Source organism: Quercus robur, chromosome 8, assembly GCF_932294415.1.
Source record: "Quercus robur chromosome 8, dhQueRobu3.1, whole genome shotgun sequence".
NCBI lineage: Eukaryota > Viridiplantae > Streptophyta > Magnoliopsida > Fagales > Fagaceae > Quercus > Quercus robur.
The window spans coordinates 45,983,805-46,003,675 of NC_065541.1; the positions used below are offsets into that span (position 1 = coordinate 45,983,805).

The 19,871-nt window shown below is 33.1% G+C and overlaps 2 protein-coding genes across 5 annotated transcripts in view; one reads left to right on the top strand and one right to left on the bottom strand.

The window, feature by feature from the left end:
• Positions 1–10,215, top strand: part of LOC126696108 (protein trichome birefringence-like 43) — an 85,420-nt gene extending 75,205 nt beyond the window's left edge. For 3 of the 4 annotated variants that reach the window (XM_050392892.1, XM_050392891.1, XM_050392895.1), the window contains 4 exons: positions 8,204–8,375; positions 8,988–9,163; positions 9,281–9,439; positions 9,816–10,215. In XM_050392892.1, the coding sequence (XP_050248849.1) occupies positions 8,204–8,375; positions 8,988–9,163; positions 9,281–9,439; positions 9,816–10,122 (814 nt within the window). In that variant the 3' untranslated portion in view covers positions 10,123–10,215. Of the gene's footprint in view, positions 1–5,049; positions 5,349–8,203; positions 8,376–8,987; positions 9,164–9,280; positions 9,440–9,815 lie in introns of those variants that run through there. The other variant, XM_050392890.1, reaches the window with a different exon arrangement.
• A 6,663-nt stretch (positions 10,216–16,878) lies between these two features.
• Positions 16,879–18,181, bottom strand: LOC126696367 (uncharacterized). Its single transcript, XM_050393122.1, has 5 exons — positions 18,049–18,181; positions 17,869–17,940; positions 17,468–17,733; positions 17,075–17,377; positions 16,879–16,980 (listed from the first exon to the last, which is right to left on the bottom strand). Exons 1-5 carry the CDS (start codon positions 18,179–18,181, stop codon positions 16,879–16,881), a joined length of 876 nt encoding a protein of 291 aa, XP_050249079.1.
• Positions 18,182–19,871: the final 1,690 nt, after the last annotated feature.

The following is a 19,871-nucleotide window of genomic DNA, read 5'->3' on the forward strand; positions in this document are numbered from 1 at the left end:
TCATCAACATTGTCCAAATTTCATAATACCAAACAACTCAACAATTCAAAAATGCCCCAAAACAAAGAAAACAACATTTTGATCTTTTGCAGGCAAAGCTCAGATTCAAACCAAGATAGTTAAGCCTCTCGGTCACCCCAGATTTAGATCAAGATAGAGAAGCCTCTTGATTACCCTAAATTCAAACCAAGATAGAGAAGCCTCTCGGTCACCTCAGATTTAGATTCAAATTGAGATAGAGAAGCCTCTCAATCGCCCCAAATTCAAACCGAGATCAAGAAGCCTCTTAGTCACCTCAAATTTAGATCAAGATAGAGAAGCCTCTTGGTCGCCCCAAATTAAAACCAAGATAGAGAAGCCTCTTGATCACCCTAGATTCAGATCTAGATAGAGAAACCTCTTGGTCGCCCTAGATTCAAATCATGATAGAGAAGCCTCTCAACCACCTCAGATTTAGATTAAGATAAAGAAGCCTCTTGGTCTCCCCTGATTCAAACCGAGATAGAGAAGCCTTTCGGTCACCCCAGATTCAGATCAAGATAAAGAAGCCTCTTGGTCTCCCCTGATTCAAACGAGATAGAGAAGCCTTTCGGTCACCCCAGATTCAGATCAAGATAAAGAAGCCTCTTAGTCACCCCAGACTCAAATCGAGATAGAAAAGCCTCTCGGTCACCTCAGATTTAGATTAAGATAGAGAAGCCTCTCAATCGCCCCGGATTCAAATCGAGATAGAGAAGCCTCTCGGTCACCTCAGATTCAGATCAAGATAGAGAAGCCTCTTGGTTACCCCAAATTTAGATTGAGATAGGGAAGCCTCTCAATCGCCCTAGATTCAAAACTGAGATAGAGAAACCTCTTGGTCACCTCAGATTCAGATCAAGATAGAGAAGCCTTTTGGTCATCCTAAATTTAGATTGAGATAGAGAAGCCTCTCAATCGTCCCAGATTCAAACGGAGATAGAGAAGCCTTTCGGTCACCTCAGATTTAGATCAAGATAAAGAAGCCTCTTGGTTGCCCCAGATTCAAATTGAGATAGAGAAGCCTCTTGATCACCTCAGATTCAAATCAAGATAGAGAAGCCTCTTGGTTGCCCCAGATTTAGACTGAGGTAGGGAAGCCTCCTAGTCACCTCAGATTTCAAGATTTAAGTCAGGTTTATCAATTATCAAGTAGATCAAGTATTCACAATTCTCATTTTTCAAAACAACAAAACATTAGTTCTATGTCCCAAGGTTTTAGGTTCTAGGGTCAGGTGATCTTTAAAAAGTCAACCTCAATTAAATCAAGGCTGCTAAAATCAGGGTCTTTATTTTACATTGACATTCGCTTTGCAAGCTCTGTCACCGAGGGGCATTTAGTAGACACTCGATTTTGCACCTATAATTTAGAAGATGGTTAGAATGATCATTCATATACCCAAAATTTAGAGTTGCATTACATGCATTAATTTATTCATTGCATATCATAAAAATGATCTTGAGATTCTAACGGTCGCAATGATATGTCCGATTCCCAAATTGGACCGTCAAATTGAAAGATATCACATGATCAAGTTTTCACGGTCTACATGCATTTTGTTTAGGTGGAACCAATCATGCATGATTAATTTAAATTAATTCTGATTGGTTCAACAATTAAAATTAATTAAATAATTATGTGATTGGTTGTTGGTTATTATAAAAAATAAGCCTACTTGCATGGGAATAAAGTGGATAATCAGATAATAAAGAAATTGTGGATAATTAAATTTTTTTAGAATATTTATCTATCAGATAATTATTACTTTAAAGACCTAATTATCAAGAAAAATGGACTAATTTTTAGAATATGAATTAAAAATGCGTCTAGGTGCAATTCCTGGCTCAAAAATCCTCAAAAAAGGAGTCCAAATCAAACAAAATTGAAAAAGGGGCTTGGCACTCAAGAGGGCCAGTCGGCACTCTTGGAGTGCTGATTGGCCCAAATGCATGGCCCGGCCCAAGAATCTCCCAATTAAGATAAAACCTATCTTTTTCAAAATTTTAGAGATAAGGACACATTACAATTCATATCTGATCTTATTTAGCTTATTTTTCAAGCATTCTAGCGGGAAATCAAAATCGAGGGCCCTTCTTTTTCTAACTTCTTTGCTCCCCTTACGTTAAAGACGTTCTGGAAGTCTTGGCTTTAAGAACTTATTTTTTGTAAGTAAAATATTTTAGACCTCAAAGGAGTGAATTTTTTTTATTATTTCTAAAGTATTATTTCATTGAAGGGTACACTCATACAAGTAGGTATTTAATTTCTTCTTGTATTTATTTTTTCCTTTCTATTATTTGATATGTTTGCGTTGTTCATTGCATGGTTTTTATTAATATGTGCTTGATTTCATTATGATCTTGTTCACAATTTATATATGCCATGTTTGTATGCTTAGTTAGAATGTTCTTTAGTTGATTAACATGTTTTAGTTCTTCTTTAATTTCAAAATCTGCAATTAATCACCAAAATTTTTTTTTAAAAACAATAATAGATTTGTATTTTCATTAAATATAGATCTGAAAATTTTTCTAAAACAAAAGCAGATTTGTATTTTCACTAAATATAGATCTGAAAATTTTTTTGAAACTTTTTCTAAAACAAAAACATATCTGTATTTTCATTAAATGTAGATCTGAATTTTTCAAGGATACAAAACAAATCTGTATTTTCATTAAACACAAATCTGAAAATTTTTCTGAAATAGTTTTCTTCTTAAATAAAAAAAAACTGCAGATTTTGAATTTTCAAATAATGAATTAATAGTCAGGTTAAGGTTTTTTTTTTTTTTTTTTTAATGTAATTCCATGAATATGTGATGCATGCATAATAGATTTGAATTATGAATATGAATCCTCTTTTAAAAATCCCATTTTTTTCATCCCTTACAAAACAGATCTGATTTTTATTAATCAAATCCCATTTTTTTTATCCCTTACAAAACAGATATGATTTTTATTAACCAAATCCCTTTTTTTTTCCCCCTTATAAAAGAGATCTGATTTTTGTTAATCAAATTTCATTTTTCTCAACTTAAAAAAAAAAAAAAAAAAAGATCTAATTTTTCTTTAAGAAGAGGGCATGTCCATAAGACGAATTTGTTTAAATTAATTCTGTCAAGTAAGTGTTTGTTACATGTATTACAACATAACATTCAATATCATACAAAAGGGTATATAATGGTCATTAGAGTCTAGAAGACTAAACTCCGTCTAGGCGGAATGGGTGCCTAACACCTTCCTATTCTGTAACCTAGCCCCCAAACTTAGGTTTTTTTTGTATAGTAGACTAGTGTTTTATCTTTTGTTTTGGTAGATTGTATTAGGACCAAAGCCTTGTAAAGTTATTCTACCAAGATGTAATTGTATAATCAATTAATGAATTTGAGGTATTTTTGGACATGTAATTGTATTTTATTTTTTTTATTATTTTTTTTTTTGTATAAAAAATAAGTGGCAACTCCACATAATTACCCAAAACGAAGATGCCCTAAGCACCCAAATCTCTTTTTGAGAGCACCCCTCCAAGAAGCAAGGTCTCTCACAATAGTATTGATGTTTTTTTTTTTTTTTTTTTTTTTTTTTTTTTTTTTTTTAATTTGTGCAGATATGAGCTTGGTGGAAAAAAGACATTTTGTGGTGCTACTTGAACTCATTTTTATTTTTGCAATGTATGGAAGACATCTTTGATCTATATATTATTGTAATTATTTTGTGAACAACTTACTTCAATGATTTTAATAGTACAATGGTTTTTTTTTTTTTTTTTTTATCTACTTTTAGATTGTATGGGTGATTTGTTTTTGGATGTGGTTGAAAATGAACAGGTTAATGTAATGTAATAGTAAGTTAATGTAAAGAACACTAATAAATTAAAATAATAATTAAAACTAAAAACAAATTTGGTGACAAAAATTTTTGTCACCAATAGATTGAACAAATAATTAAAAAAAGTTGGAGACTACCATTTTTGTTGCCAAAATGTTAAATAAAAAACAGTTGGTGATGAAATTTTTCGTTGCCAATAGGTTGAATTCTAAAAATAATCGAAAGTTGGTGATGAAATAATTCATCACCTAATCTATTAAAATTGGAAAATTGAAAAAACAAAGCTACAATCAGCGGCGAAATATTTCGTTGCCTAATATGGTCAAATAAAAAAATAAAAAAAATAAAAGACATTGTTGACAAATTTATTTAGTCATTGAATATAATGTTTAGTGAAGAAAAATTTTGTCATGCATTTTTTTATTAAAAAAATTAAACAATTTAGCTATGAAAAGTTTTTTCGTACATTCGGTGACCGAGATTACGCAACAAATGATGTTTCATCATCATATGTCTTATGCGAAATAAGGAGCTTTCGTGATCGTCACTACAAATCTTCTTTGTTGTAGTGATCGACAAGTTGGTTGGCAGGTTTTCTCCTCTAAAACCCAAGCTGGACCTGGCCGTGAAAACCACCAAGTCCAGCGATGTCCAAGCGAAATTTGGCAACAATGCAACAGAGATCTACCAAATCCGGTGAGATTTCTTAAAGTTACACCATATGTAACTTATATATATATATATATATATATACACACACACATATATGCACCTATAGGATATTAGTATGAAATTTGATAATTATGGTAATTGTTTATAAATATTTATGATAGTTGTGTTTATATATTAAATAGTAAAAATAAAATTTGATAATTATGATAGTTATTAATGAGTATTTATTATGACTTTGTTTTTATATGAAACTATTAAATATATAATTAAGATAATTATTAGTGGGTATTTATTTCAATTGTTTTTGTTTATGGAAATACCTCTTCTTTATTTAAAATAAATATGATGTGGCAAGATTCTAATTAAGAGTTTAAATATAAAATAGAATTTGTAATCTTCTGAATAATTATTACAACCAAGCACGCATGGCCACCTAATATATTATACAATCCATACACATTGTTTTTATTCAAAATCACATAAATTGTGAGTTTCACTGACAAACCCTCAACAACAAAAAAAAAAAAAACAAAACAAAAAGTTCTCTCTCTCTCTCTCATGGTCATGGGAGCTTTTTCTGTATCTGTTGCATTGCTACTACTTTCTCTTTTTCACCGAGTACACAGTAAGCTTTCTTACAAGGTGGAACAAGCTGTAGAGAGTGGCTGTGACCTTTACCAAGGGAATTGGGTTTTCGATAAATCATACCCTCTTTACGATAATTCAAGTTGTCCATTCATTAAGAAGGAATTCAATTGCCAAGCGAATGGTCGTCCAGACACAGATTATCTCAAATATAGATGGCAACCCACTGGCTGCAACTTACCAAGGTACATTCATACCCTTTTCCAGATATCTTTTAATTTTGGCTTTTTAAAAATTTTGCATGCTTTATACCAAACCCAATTTACTTTTACAAGAGTGATTTCCAAATTCCATCATTAAAATACTAGAGAGAGAGCCCTTTAATATTTTAGTCTTAATCGGATTGTTTAGCCTTTCTTTTCTTTTTCTTTTTTAACTATTAATAACTTATATATACACACTTTGGTGGTGCTTGAACTTAAGACCTAAATATATACAACGGGTTGGAACTCATAATCTTACTTTGCACTTTACGCTTATTAGAAAAACAATGTGATTTGAGTTATAACTTATTGGCTTCAACCTTAAAGATTTAATACTAAAAGTTTGAGCAGTGTTACCATTTTAGTAAGTGCATGCATTGGAGGCTCTGGCTATGGATTGCACATTGATTAAATATCTTGACGTAGAATTTAAGATTTGTTGATTGATTCGTGATGAAAACAAAGTCTAACCAATGAATTGTCCTCCCTCCCCCCAACCCCTTTCTGTTGTAACAAACCCACTCCACGTGTGGGTTGTGTACCCACTCTATGTGTGTGTGAGGGAGAGAAAGAGTCTTTTGGTTTTTGTCTTATTGTTTATTTTAGGCAATATCTTACTCATATAATTATATTTTCTTAAAAATAATATTTTTTGAATTTGAGAGAGGGGTGAGTTATATTTTATTATTTTATTATGTGTATATGGAAATATCCTTAAAAATGTGTTTGTTTTTATAATTTATTTTTTGAATTTATTAAAATTTTTTTTTTGGAAATATATTAACTATAGAAATTATTACACCTACTAAAAAAATGGATTTAGATCTTTTAAATTTCTTAAAGTACTCTACCAAATAGAATACCTCAAATCTTAACCATTCTTGAATGATTTAATGGTCTAAATTTTGCCATGTTAGTATTCCACTAACAATAATCTTAATTGTTTTGTTTGTAACATTATTTTATTATTTTAAGAATATTGTTAATGGAATGCTAACATGATAGAATCTTAACCATTAAAACATTAAAGTATGGTTAGGATTTAAGGAAATCTATTGATAGAGCACCCTAGAAAATCTAAAGGGTCTAAATCAAAAAAAAAAATGGGAAATGCTAACGAGTACTCTTAGGGCACTGGTTAAGAATCTAGTTAAAGAAAGTTTTTATGGGAAAAGAAAAAAAAAAAAAACAATTAATGTTTTGACAGCTTTTTTCATTTCCTATAAAAGTGATATTAAAACTTTCTTAAAATAGATTATTAATGGGTGCCCTTAGGGCACTCGTTAGCACGACCAAAAAAAAAAAAGTTATTTATAAGGAATGACTATTCCCTGTAATAAAAATATAACCATTAATATAAATTTTCGGCAATGCAAATAGATCATAAAATTAATATTTTCTGAAAATGATAAATTAGCTTCAGATAGAGCTAAAAATTATATTAATGGAAAATTAGCTTCAACAACTTTATTTTAATGGAAAATTAATTTAGATATTCCTCTTAGGTATGGATTATTAGTATAGCACGTTATTACAGCAATTAATTACGATGTTATTGTCAGGATTTTTTCATTGCATCAAATATTTTTTCTTCTAGTATACCATGCATATATAGTAACAATTACATCAAAAGCAATATATTTTTAACTCCTTGCAATTAGATAAAATAAGGATTTGTTTTTGGTTTATTGGTGTTTTATATATATTTTTGAGACAAATTGGTCTAAAGTCTAAACTATATATTTGATAGTAAAAAAAGGGAGTACAACAAAGTAATTTAATCATTTTGCATTAGAGAATGTAAAGAAATAGAATGGAACATAATATAATGAAGTATTTTGCTAGTAAATATTTTTTAAAATGTTAATAATGTTGTAAAATTTAAACTACTTATTTATTTATAAATGTTTAAAATTTTAAGAATTCTATGATAGAGTTAACCTAAGAATTCTTGTAGATCTCAATCCCTACCTTAAAGAAAATTATAGAGAATCTCTTAAATAAATATACTTTCTTTAAAATATGGACTGTTGTGGAAGAAGAAAAAATGATTAATGAAATTTTCTCATTCATGGATATACACGTAAAATTTAAATTTTTAGTAAAATAGCTAGAATAATAACGTAATGAATTTTTTTATTGTATAGTTACTCCAATTGCATTACTTCCCTTCAACTAAATTAGTGGTAATGAGCATCCAAATAAGATAAAAGACAATTCTTCTCCTCCTTTCCATTTTGTTAGACATATTATGACCTAAGTCCAGCTAACAATTGAGTAACCCAAAGTTAATTTGTTTGTTCTACAGTATATGAACGGCCTTCAATTACTTAATGCCACTTGGGCCATAATATGTCTCACGTTCTATAGGGATTATTGAACTAGTCTTTTTCCTTCCTTTTCTTCTAAAACTGTGTTAGTTAATATTAAGATAGAGAAGCAACATAACAAGAAGTGTGAATTTCAAAAAGTTTAAGACCACATACTTGCATGCATCTTTTGACACAACTTAGTCATGTGATAAGCAATGATTGAATTTTTTTTTTTTTTTAATGAGTTCTAGTAGTTGACCCATGGGTAAGTAATATAATGCAATTACGTATTGACAAAATATGCAAGTTATGTCGAAATATATGGGTAAGTGTGTGTCTATAAAATAAATTTCTTCCGGAGTCCAATAAAGTTGGATTCTCACAAGTATCAATAAATTTCTTCATATGGAGACAATTTTGTTGTTCAGTGACTGTCGACCTTCTTTTGTCCACAAATATATATATATATATATATATATATAATCCCAACATCTTAATTGCAGCCCGCTTAATTTGTTCATGTAGATTCAATGGTAGAGATTTTTTGTCAAGACTTAGAGGGAAAAGCATAATGTTTGTGGGGGACTCGTTGAGTGAAAACCAATGGCAATCACTCACTTGCATGCTTCATTCAGCTGTACCAACAGCTAATTACACCGTGACCAAGACTGGGAACATCTCCACATTCACATTCCCGGTAAGATTAATATGAGTTCCTCGAATTATTCTTAGATTCACTACGTTCTTTTATTGAGGCATATGTCATGACTAGTTAATTACGACTTGAACAAGTTAATTGATCTTAGATTTATAATATTTATATATATGAGTTTGAATGAAGTTAACTTGCTGTAAATTTAAATAATGTTTATTTAATTGTACGTTCTCTTATTTATTGTAGAGAAGGGATGAATGAGATTTTTTTTTTTTTCATATTAACTGGTAGAGTCTCTTGAGAAAGCACACGGGCTTTTCTTTTTGTAATTATAGTTTAAAAATATACCGAAGGGTTTATTCATAAATCATGAAACTGGATGTTTTGCTTTGCTTAACAAGCCCCACCCCCCCCCCCCCCCCCCCCCCAAAAAAAAAAGTAATAAAAGAAAATGTTAGATTGAAAAGGCTGATTTTCAATATATTATTCCTTTTTACAAATGTGGAAACATTTAAATTTGAAGATAGCTTTGAACTTAATCTAACCTCTTCACAAAATTAATATCCATAAGAAAACTTCTAAATTCTATATGATTCCAATTTTTTTAGAAGTTAGATGCTAAAATTCCTCTATAACACATTCCACAATTCTCAGGACTACAATGTTACAGTGTTGCTCGACTGGAATGCATTCCTTGTTGACATTATGGGCACAAGTGAGGGGCGTGCTCTTAAACTAGACTCAATCGAAGGTGCAAAAGTATGGAATGGAATCAACGTATTGATCTTCAATTCCTGGCATTGGTGGACTCACACGGGAAGAAAACAACCGTATGTAGAACCCTTGTTGGTTTAATTTGGTTTACAATTGTTGTGCTTGAACTCTATGTTGAAGTTAATGGCTCTTCTATTCTATTCTTGAATAATTAGTTTTGGAATATGATGCAGATGGGACTTTATTCAAGTAGGGAATAAGACGTACAAAGACATGGATCGCTTGGTTGCATATGAGAAAGCGTTGAATACATGGGCTAAATGGATAGATTCCAATGTCGAACCTAAAAAAACCAAGGTCTTCTACCAAGGTGTTTCCCCTGATCATGCAAAGTAAGTACCCTTACTTGCGAGATACATCACACTCATGAGATGTGGTCACATCATGAACGTGATGCTACATGTATCCGAAACATTAAATTCTTTTTCCTTGTATGTTGTTTTGTTCCTCTTACTTCTAACTAGCTTTGTTTTTGGCCACTGATAAATTTTAATTTCTACTTTGAAAGTTCAATGATTTGGAGTAAAGAGAAAAGACAATTTATAACCATCCTTGTTTTTTTTTAGAATCACATTATAATCATCCTAAATGTAGAGAGTCACTCTTAATCAATTAGTAAGGAATTTTTAGTTATTGTACATTATACTCAAAGCATAGAAAAAGAACTGCCTCTTTTCTTACATTTCTCTGTATGTTTTGTTGAATCAGTGCAAGTATGTGGGGGCAACCCAGTGCAAAGGAATGCGCAGGTCAAACAGAACCATTGCATGGCCCAAAATATCCAGGAGGTCCACATCCAGCAGAGCTAGTGGTAGAGAAAGTGCTAAGCACCATGTCAAAGCCAGTGTACTTGCTCAATGTTACAACCCTATCGCAACTTAGAGTAGATGGGCATCCATCAGTTTATGGACCTGGTGGACACAGCTCCCAGGATTGCAGCCATTGGTGCCTAGCTGGGGTACCTGATACTTGGAATGAATTCTTATATGCAACTCTCATTCAGAATCAGAGCTAGAATAGTCTCTGTTACTTCCCCTTCCAAATAAAACTCTCTAAATTGAATCAATGTGATCTGTTTTATTGAATGAGAAAAAATTGACTTTAATCACACGTGACTACGGCATGCATTAATTAAGTGTAGCGACGTCGTTCCTGACTCAACTCGCTTGTCCTTAGAAGCTAACGACGTCGTCTTTAGAAAGTTGGGATGTCTAGTGTAAAACTAAAACGACAACGCTTTTGTTTTGTATCATCGTGTTCCTCTTGCCCACAACAATTATCAATTATTATGCACTTGTTGGTATTCAAAACATTCTTTAGAAGAAAAAAAAAAGAAAAAAAAGAATTCAATTCAAAATAGGGAAAAAAAAATCGGTAAAAGTTTACATGATGACCATGTAAGAATTAACTATGGACTCAATCCTGGTTAGGAGAAAATAAGGAGTTAAAGGCCAAACCGATTAAACAAATGTCATAACTCATAAGAGTATATGACTAGTAACTATTGTGGAGTATTTGAACTGTTATATATCCTCTCTAATAAATATATTGGCAAGTCCTTTTAAAATATAAGCCCAATAGGTCCATGGGCTCTCTCAAATTATTTTAAACTCACTTTTTATGTGAGGGTCCAAGGATCAAAACCATCAAACTCTTCTTGTATTATCTATTTAGTATTTATAAGACTTCAATATTTATTTTTTAATGGACAATAAACACCTTTTTTTAGTTGACAAGAAACACAAAAAATACAGTTTAGCTCACTTCCATCTCCTATTTAGAGCACCTTTTGTAAGTAGAGCATCCCAAGCAATTTTTCATTAAAGAAAATTGATTTAGGCAAAAGTATATCAAGCATATAAAATAAAGTAGCACAAGGAAGCAAAACACAAGATAACATGTACCGGATTTATTATCAAAAAAGGAAAACCCAAGAATTGGGTGGGAAAACCTCTCCACCCCACCTATACCGAGACATTTAGTCATTGAGTTATAATTAGTCACATGAAATTAAAGGAAGCAAAGTAAAACCAAAAAAAAAAAGTAAAACCAAATTAATTACTACACTTCCATTTTTATATTATTTTATAATACGGTATAATTTATAATTTGTTTTCTAAAATTTGTGAAAGATAATTTGTTTTCCCTAAAAATTAAAAAGTTTTTTAAAATATTTGTTGACAGTGGAAGATGCTAAACTGAAGAAAATAACATATATGCTTTTCTCTACCTAGCATAGTCATTCATGGTCCAGGGGGACAAGTCGAGCCCCTCTCACACGAAACTGCATATATGCATGAATGAGGGAGACCCAATTGTGGTCCTCTCACACGGCCTTGCTGACTTCCTCACCTTTGTGCAGGAGGAAGACTTAAGTGGTCCAAATTAATTACTTCAATTCCTAGCCTAGGAGACCCATTTTAGCCCTCTCACACGGTACACTGACCTGGTGTCTTTGACGCAATCGTTTGGGCAAAAGGACCACAATTGAGGAGGGTATGACCGTATGAGCTTCTTCCTTTTTAAGAAACAACTCAAGACTGTTTCTTCTAAATGCCCCTCCTGTACATTGTCACATAACATCCCTGAGAATGTTTGTTAGAAAATAGAAATTTTGAATTTTTCACTGAAGATGTAGACTGATCATGTGTACTTATCATTTTTTCTCCATCAATTACAACTAGTCACGTGGTAAGTTGAGACAAAAACTGTGTAAGTTTATCAGTAATAGTGGTCCTACATTTTTTTTTTTTTGGTACGTGGAGGAAAAACCTTTGGAATTTTGGGCAAGAGTTGCGGTCAATAGTTTCGTATTTTTGCTCAATTGATATCTCAGCCCATATGCTTTTTTAAGGGGACATCGGCCCATATCTGGTGCTGAAAGTCTCGATACACTAGTGACTAGACATGCTAAAGTGCACGCCCCAGTAAGCACTAAGCCACTAACACTCGTATTGCTCCATTTTTGTTTTACTCTTCTTTTTCTCTTTTTTATTTTAATTGTTGATACCAAACTGAGTTGGACACAGAGTTGAAGTTAGTAAAAACTGGATTTGAGAATTGAGATTCAATTTAGAATAAAAAGACATTGGTTTAAAAAGTGGAATCATAATCAGAATCCAAATTAGTTTTTAATTATTGTCTAATTTTGTATCACTTGTCTAATTTTTTTTTTTTTTTTAATTTTAATGTCAAATAACTTACTCTTAATATTCACTGCTAAAATGTGAGATGACTATCTCATCATTACTACTCCACTATTGAATGTTTCTATGCATAGACAATAATTACAACCTAGTCAAATTAAAATAAGGGGCCTGGATAATAAATAAATTAAGGCAAAAGTTAACAAGCACTACATGGTGCATGGTGTTTGTTAAAATTAAAATAATGTGAGTCTCACTTAATAAAAAATTGAATAAATGGAAGGAAAAAAAAAACAAGATATAAAGTTGACTCACAGTCTATAAGGCTAGCAAAAATACTGACATAAAGCTGGGTGTTAACAAGCACGGTAAGGTGCTAGTTAACACAACTCATAAATTAATAACTTGTTATCCCTAAAAAACAAGGTATAAAGTTGACTCACAGGCTATAATTTGTTTTCTAAAATTTGTGAAAGATAATTTATTTTCCCTAAAAATTAAAAAGTTTTTAAAAATATTTGTTGACAGTGGAAGATGCTAAACTGAAGAAAATAACATATATGCTTTTCTATACCTAGCATAGTCATTCATGGTCCAGGGGGACAAGTCGAGCCCCTCTCACACGAAACTGCATATATGCATGAATGAGGGAGACCCAATTGTGGTCCTCTCACACGGCCTTGCTGACTTCCTCACCTTTGTGCAAGAGGAAGACTTGAGTGGTCCAAATTAATTACTTCAATTCCTAGCCTGGGAGACCCGTTTTAGCCCTTCTCAAAAAAAAAAAAAGACCCGTTTTAGCCCTCTCACACGGTACACTGACCTGGTGTCTTTGACGCAATCGTTTGGGCAAAAGGAACACAATTGAGGAGGGTATGACCGTATGAGCTTCTTCCTTTTTAAGAAACAACTCAGATTGTTTCTTCTAAATGACCCCCCTGTACATAGACTGCCCTTCCAGCCTAAAATCCCTGATAAGTGTAAATGTTACCTTTTTAATTTCATAAAATAATTATACCCTTGTTTATGTAAAAATGCAGTAGAATATGTTGATTAATGTTTTATATAAATAAAAGCAGAGACTTCATGCATGAATGTATGAAGTTTCTGTCATATGGCACTCTAATTTTGTATTTAGCATTTTTTACCTTTTTTTATTAAGTTTTTTTTTTTATTATTATTTTTTTTTATTGTTATCCTAAGAATCACATTAACTTAGTTTTACTATAATCTCATTATTCTCTCATTAATTGCTTGAACTTACACTCTACCTTTCTCTCTTTCATCTTCATGCCTTTTAGCATACCCATCATTTTAGTATTAAAAACAAAAGAATAAATAATAATAATTAAGGACTAATATAACTAACCAGATAAGGCCCTAAGGAGAGATACGAGACATGAAAATGTTGTGGATTATTAATTGAAATTTACTATTTCATTATTACCAAAATAAAATACTTGAGATTCACAAAGCATTTGTAAGAGAGAGAAAGAGAGGAATTTGAGGGGCCGCCACCATTGTCATGCTAGCCTCCCACCAACATCAAGCTGCCAAAACCCTTATGGGTTTTTTTTTTTTTTTTTTGGCATCTTATTATGAACTCATTACTAACAAAGTTTTATAATAATTATGCTATAACATATGTACAACATTCTCCAAAATCATCTTACATAAAACATTAAAATATTATCCATGTATGGCACGGGCAACTTACTAGTGTTTTCCTAAAAAATGTAAATGGATTGGTTTCATGTAAAGTCTTTTCAAAAGGACGAAAATGATCTTCTTCATCTAAAATGGATACATTTCATGATTAACATCTATCTACTTGTTAAATTTAGAAACAGATTTAAATCTTTACCTTGAAATTGGCTTGGCATTGATTCTTTTTGTTAAACGATGGGGGATAAGCTTCATCGTCGAGAGGGAGACAGCCAGCCCGAATCACCAGCTAAGGCCTCTAAATGATCACTTGGTGATAAAGCAGGAAGGGGTGCAGTTCTTTCTTGAATGATATTTTTCTTACAGTAGTTAAAAATAATTTATATATATAGACATATGAGTTGAGTTAAAAAGTTACACCTGGTATAACTTTAAGTAATGTTACACCACTTAATATTTTCTAATTGGATGCGAATTTTGACAAATTCACCATTAGATTACATTATTTTCGTATATTTTACATGCTTGCAATATTTCAAAGTGATCAAAGATTAATCGTCATGTCATCAATCAATTGTTTAACTTCAAATTTTTGTAGATTAAAATAATGCATAAAAAATATATCGAACAATAAATAACATCCGATTGACATGAAAATTGACATGAGTGTTAAGAACATATGGAACATGTTATTTAATGTTGGGATTTTCAAAATATGAATTTTATAACGAGTTATTAGATGATGGAACATTTTTTAGAGTTACACCAGGTGTAACTTGAACTCAATCATATGTACATATAAGGCCTACCAATAAAATTAACCTTTAAAATCACAATTTCGAACCTCAAAATATGATATAAAGTCACAATTTCAATTATTTCAGGTTGTGTGTGTGCACGCGCTCACATTGTGCAAGAAACACTATCCAATTAGTTAACATTCATTTACGATGTGTTTGGTTTGGGTGAAAAGTAAGGGAATAGAAAATAAAACAGAGAAAATGGTAGGAGGGGGTGTTTGGTTGAAGAAAGAAAATATGAAATTTTGGTAAGGCCCAAGAGTTTTCTTCCCATATCCACCAAAATACAATCTCCCCAAATTGAGGAGAAACTAGGAGAGAAAAGGGGAATAAAAACTTTGGACATAAAATGTCCTCCTAACAACGTTTCTTTGATTATTTTGTTCTTTCCATTTTCGTTTAGTTGTTTTGCTATGCTTCGTTGTTTCTTTTTTCTTTTTGTTCATCCTTTCTTGATTTTGCCCTTTTCTTCCATTACTTCTTATTCTTTTTACTCATCTGTTTTGGGGAGAAGGTATCCTATGAGACAGGCGCATGCGCCGGTCTCACCCAAGATTTTTTCCTGTTTTGGGTTATTGTGTTCATCTCTTTTTTTTTTTTTTTTTTAATAAAGTGATCCTTCATACACATTTTTTTAGTAAAAATAGTGTTATTATTTTTTTTTTTATCTAATAGGGACATGATAATAAATTTCTACAAACTACATTTTCTATCCTCTCACTTTTCTTCTTAATTAACCAAACAATTTTTTTTTCATTCCTCGACTTTTCCACCTCTCCAACCAAACACAAATAAGAAAAACTAAAATCTCTCATGTCCTCTCACTTTTCTATCCACTCACCATTTTCTATCATCGTACTTTTCCATCTCCTCAACTAAACAAAACCTTAAATTATTGCAATATGGACACCATGATATCCAATCAAGAGAGAGTACTACTCTCTGGAACATTTTTTTTTTTTTTTTTTTTTTTTTTTTTTTTTTAACTTTGTTCTTATGAAGATACTAAAACAAGTGTAAAACGTGTTATCTTGCATACGTTTTTTCCTTTTAGGGTTACGAGAGTTTTTTATTCGAAGTGAATTGCTGGAGCGCGAGAATGACCTCTCATAAGATTATACTTGATTTTTTTTTTTTTTCTTAAAGAAAAGAACTCTTTCTTGACACTATAAAATTATATTTAATGATCATAATTCAACATAATAGAATTTGTAGTTTTTTCTTTCAGATCTGAAAGAAAAAACCACAACATATATAATTAGGATTATACTTTAATTTTTTTGTGAAGATAAAAACTCTTCCTTGATGCTATGAAAGTATATTTAGAGTCCGTTTGGGATGTGCTTATTTGCTTCAACTTATTTAAGTTTTTATAGCTTCTTTTTTTACTATTTACAAGTGTGTAACACTGTGCATATGCACAGATACATTTAAAAACAATCACAATTATACATTTTATATATGTATATATATATATATATAATATTTGAAATCTAATTGGATCTAGACTCTTCGATTTTTGCCCCCAATAATTCACTTACCACAAAAATTAACAAATTAGATGGGACACATGACGCAAAATTGAACTCCAATTAAAATTCAATCTAAAATCTAATTGAATTTAGACCTTTTGACTTTTGCACATAATAATTCACTTGACATAAAAATTTAAAAATTAAATGACACATGACACAAAATTAGACTCCAATTTAGAATTTAACTAAATTTTCTCTCTACTTTAGCTATTAATATATATATATATATGACTTATAAATTTGAATTTTTTTAGTTATATGATTATGTTTTTTTATGGTTTATTATATTGGACTCCTCGTTTTTACATTAAATTAACTAATTTGACATAAAAATTTAAAAATTTAAATTAGATGAGACACGTGACACAAAATTAAATTCTAATTGAAATTCAATTTTTACCTTTTTTTTTTTTTTGAGAAGGAAGATGAAATTTCATTAGCAATTAAACCCGAAGGTCAAACCGTACAAAAGAAGAGATGTTTGGAGGAACAGACTCCAACTAGACCTCTAAGGGGCAAGATAATCTAGCTCTCTGGGCTAAGGCATGCGCTACTGCATTTCCTTGCCTACCAATATAAGAGAAAGAGCAACTCTGAAAAGAGTTTAGGTAAGACAAAGTGTCTTTTAAGATGTGCCCTCCTTGGGAGTGGGCCACGTTCCTATCCTGAAGGGACCTGATAACATTGGATGAGTCACCTTCAAAAACCGAATTGAAGAAACCCATTTCTGCAGAAAAAAGAACAGCACGTCAGGCAGCTAGAATCTCTACAAGTTCAGCTTAGTGGGGTTTCATAATTTTTTCTGAGAGAGCCGTCAATACCCCTCCCTCCGAACTCCGAATCACTACACCGATCCTTGCACTATCCGACTCTCCAAACAGGGCTCCATCAAAGTTAATTTTCACCTGGTTTTCATACGGTGGACACCAACTTGCCATTGTTGCTGCACTTCTCACGGGTAACCCCTGTTGGCCGAACCTATCTGAAAAGTTCCATAGATAGTTTTCAGCAAAATCAGCTACCCTGTCCAAAGGTATTATGGCAGATTGAAGTTGAGACTTGTTCCGGTGGTGCCATACGGACCATGCCGTGACTGCAAACAGTGGGAACAGCCGATGATTTTTCTGCACTGAGTGAACCAGGTCCGAAAATGAACCTTCTTTACCCTATGTGTTAACCAGCTAGCCAAACCTTCTTTACCACACCTGGCAAACCTTAGAACAACCCCACAACGCGTGCTTGACATCTTCAAGATGGTCTGAGCCGAGATGGCACACATTTTCTTGTATGATAGTTCTCTTCCTCAGATTTTCCTTTGTGGGCAATGAGTTGGTGCATGACTTCCATAAGAAGTGCTTAATCTTTCCTGGGACTTTGAGTTTCCACACACCCTTCCAAAAATTCCTTTGAGCCTCAGCAACGTCAGTTTCAAGACCACCAGCCTGCTGGTCCTCACAAAGGATTTTGTACCTCGACTTCACTGAATAAGAACCATTTCGTTTGGCAGTCCAAACAAAGGTATCGGCCTGAGAAGTGGTACAAAGGGGCTAGGCTATGATGCATTGAGCATCAAGGGGGTAGATGCATTGATCAATCAAGCCTAAGTTCCACCAACCCAAGTTGGGATCAATGAGCCCATCAGCTGTTGCAGTCTGGGCAAGTATCCCTTTGTGGAAAATGATTCTACCTGCATTAGAATTTGGTAGCCAAGCATCATGGAATAACCGAATTTTTTTACCATCCCCCATTCTCCAACGGCCATTTCTTTCAATTAAATTTTTAGAATGAAGAATACTCTTCCATGCAAATGAACCCAAGGCTGACTTAGCTTCAAACACACTGCAATTTGGAAAGTACTTGGCCTTAAACACTTTGTAAAAGAGGGAATCTGTGTCATGTATCAATCTCCAAACATGCTTCGCTAGCATTGCCTCATTGAACTTACAAAGGTCTTTAAAACCCAAACCACCGTCTAGTTTTGGCTTACACAAAACCTCCCACTTCTTCTAGTTGATTTTTCTTCTATCATCCCTTTGACCCCACCAAAATATCCGGATAAGCATTTCAATGTCTTGGCAAAGGCCCACCGGAAGACGAAAACAACTCATAGTGAAGGTGGGGATAGCTTGGACTACAGCTTTCAACAACACTTCTTTGCTCGCTTGAGAAAGTAATTTCTCCTTCCACCCTTGAAGTTTTCCCCACACCCTATCTTTGATGTAATTCAAACTAACTTTCTTATTTCTTCCCACCACCGCTGGCAATCCCAGATACTTCTCGTACTCTTTGATCTCGGCAACACCCAACAGGTTTTTAATAGTCTCTTTAGTAGAATCCGAGACATTTTTGCTAAAGAACAAAGTGGTTTTTGCATAGTTAATCTTCTGACCTGAAGCCTTCTCATAGAGATTCAAAAGGGCCTGGATACTTCCCACATCATCTACCCGAGTCCGGCAAAAAAGTAGACTATCATCTGCAAAAAATAAGTGCGACATCTTTGGACTGGAGCGAAAAAGAGAAAAACCCTCAATCTGACCACCATCAACCGCATGTTGAATAAGCCCATTCAAACCCTCCAAGTACAGTAAGAAGAGATATAGAGACAAGGGATCCCCTTGCCTGATACCTCTAGTTGGAATGATGCGGCCTTTAGGTTCACCGTTTACCAAAATGGAGTAAGTAACCGATTGAATACACTCCATTATCCACCCTATCCAAGTAGGATGGAAACCCATTTTCTCCATGATCTTCCTCAGAAAACCCCACTCCAACCTGTCATAAGCCTTACTCATGTCTAATTTTAAGGCAACATGTTCCACTTTACCCACTTTCTTCATCTTCATATGGTGTAGAGTCTCAAAAGCCACCAAAATGTTGTTCGAGATAGCTTTGTCCAGTTGGAAAGCGCTTTGAGTCTCAGAGATAATCTGGGGCAACACTCGTTTGAATCTGTTGGCCAACACTTTGGAGACAAGTTTATATAAGACATTACAAAGCGCTATAGGGCGAAACTCAGAAATAAATTCCGGGCTCTTGACCTTAGGGATGAGTGTAATATAAGCATGGTTAAGACATGGCAATACTTCTTTGGAATTTAAACAGAATAAAACAGCCTTAACAATATCATGACCAATACTATCCCAATAATGTTGGAAGAAAAGTGGAGGCATACCATCGGGACTGGGGGCTTTTCAAGGAGCCATCTGTTTTAGGGCTGTCTCGACCTCCTCCTTGGTAAAAGCTTCAACCAAGCCATCATCCATGTCTGAACTCACCACCCTTTTTGTGTGTTGAACCACCATCTCCATGTCACACGGGTTTGAGGAGGAAAAGAGCTTACTATAAAAATCCACAATCATGGCTGAGACATTTTCCTCTCCTGAAGCCAATACCCCATCTGAATCACGGAGTTCAGATATAGAGTTTCGGCGGAAGCGTTGAGACGCCCTATTATGGAAATACTTTGTGTTGCTATCACCCAAGACCAGCCCGTGGGTGTGGCTTCTCTGTTGCCACATTTGCTCTTCCATATGAAGGAGCTCATTTACTTCAGATTTTAATTGCAGGAAAACATCCACACTGCCCCATTGTAATGTCACCACCTCTGCTTTGCTCAGT

Excerpts from the sequence above, each read along its gene's own strand:
- LOC126696367 (XM_050393122.1), bottom strand. The coding sequence starts at position 18,181 with ATGCTAGCGAAGCATGTTTGGAGATTGATACATGACACAGATTCCCTC. Across the intron at positions 17,734-17,868 it reads GCTCATTGATCCCAACTTGG|TGAAGTCGAGGTACAAAATC; the intron begins GTTGGTGGAACT and ends GTTCTTATTCAG. Across the intron at positions 17,378-17,467 it reads CGTTGTGGGGTTGTTCTAAG|AAAAATCATCGGCTGTTCCC; the intron begins GTTTGCCAGGTG and ends CACTCAGTGCAG.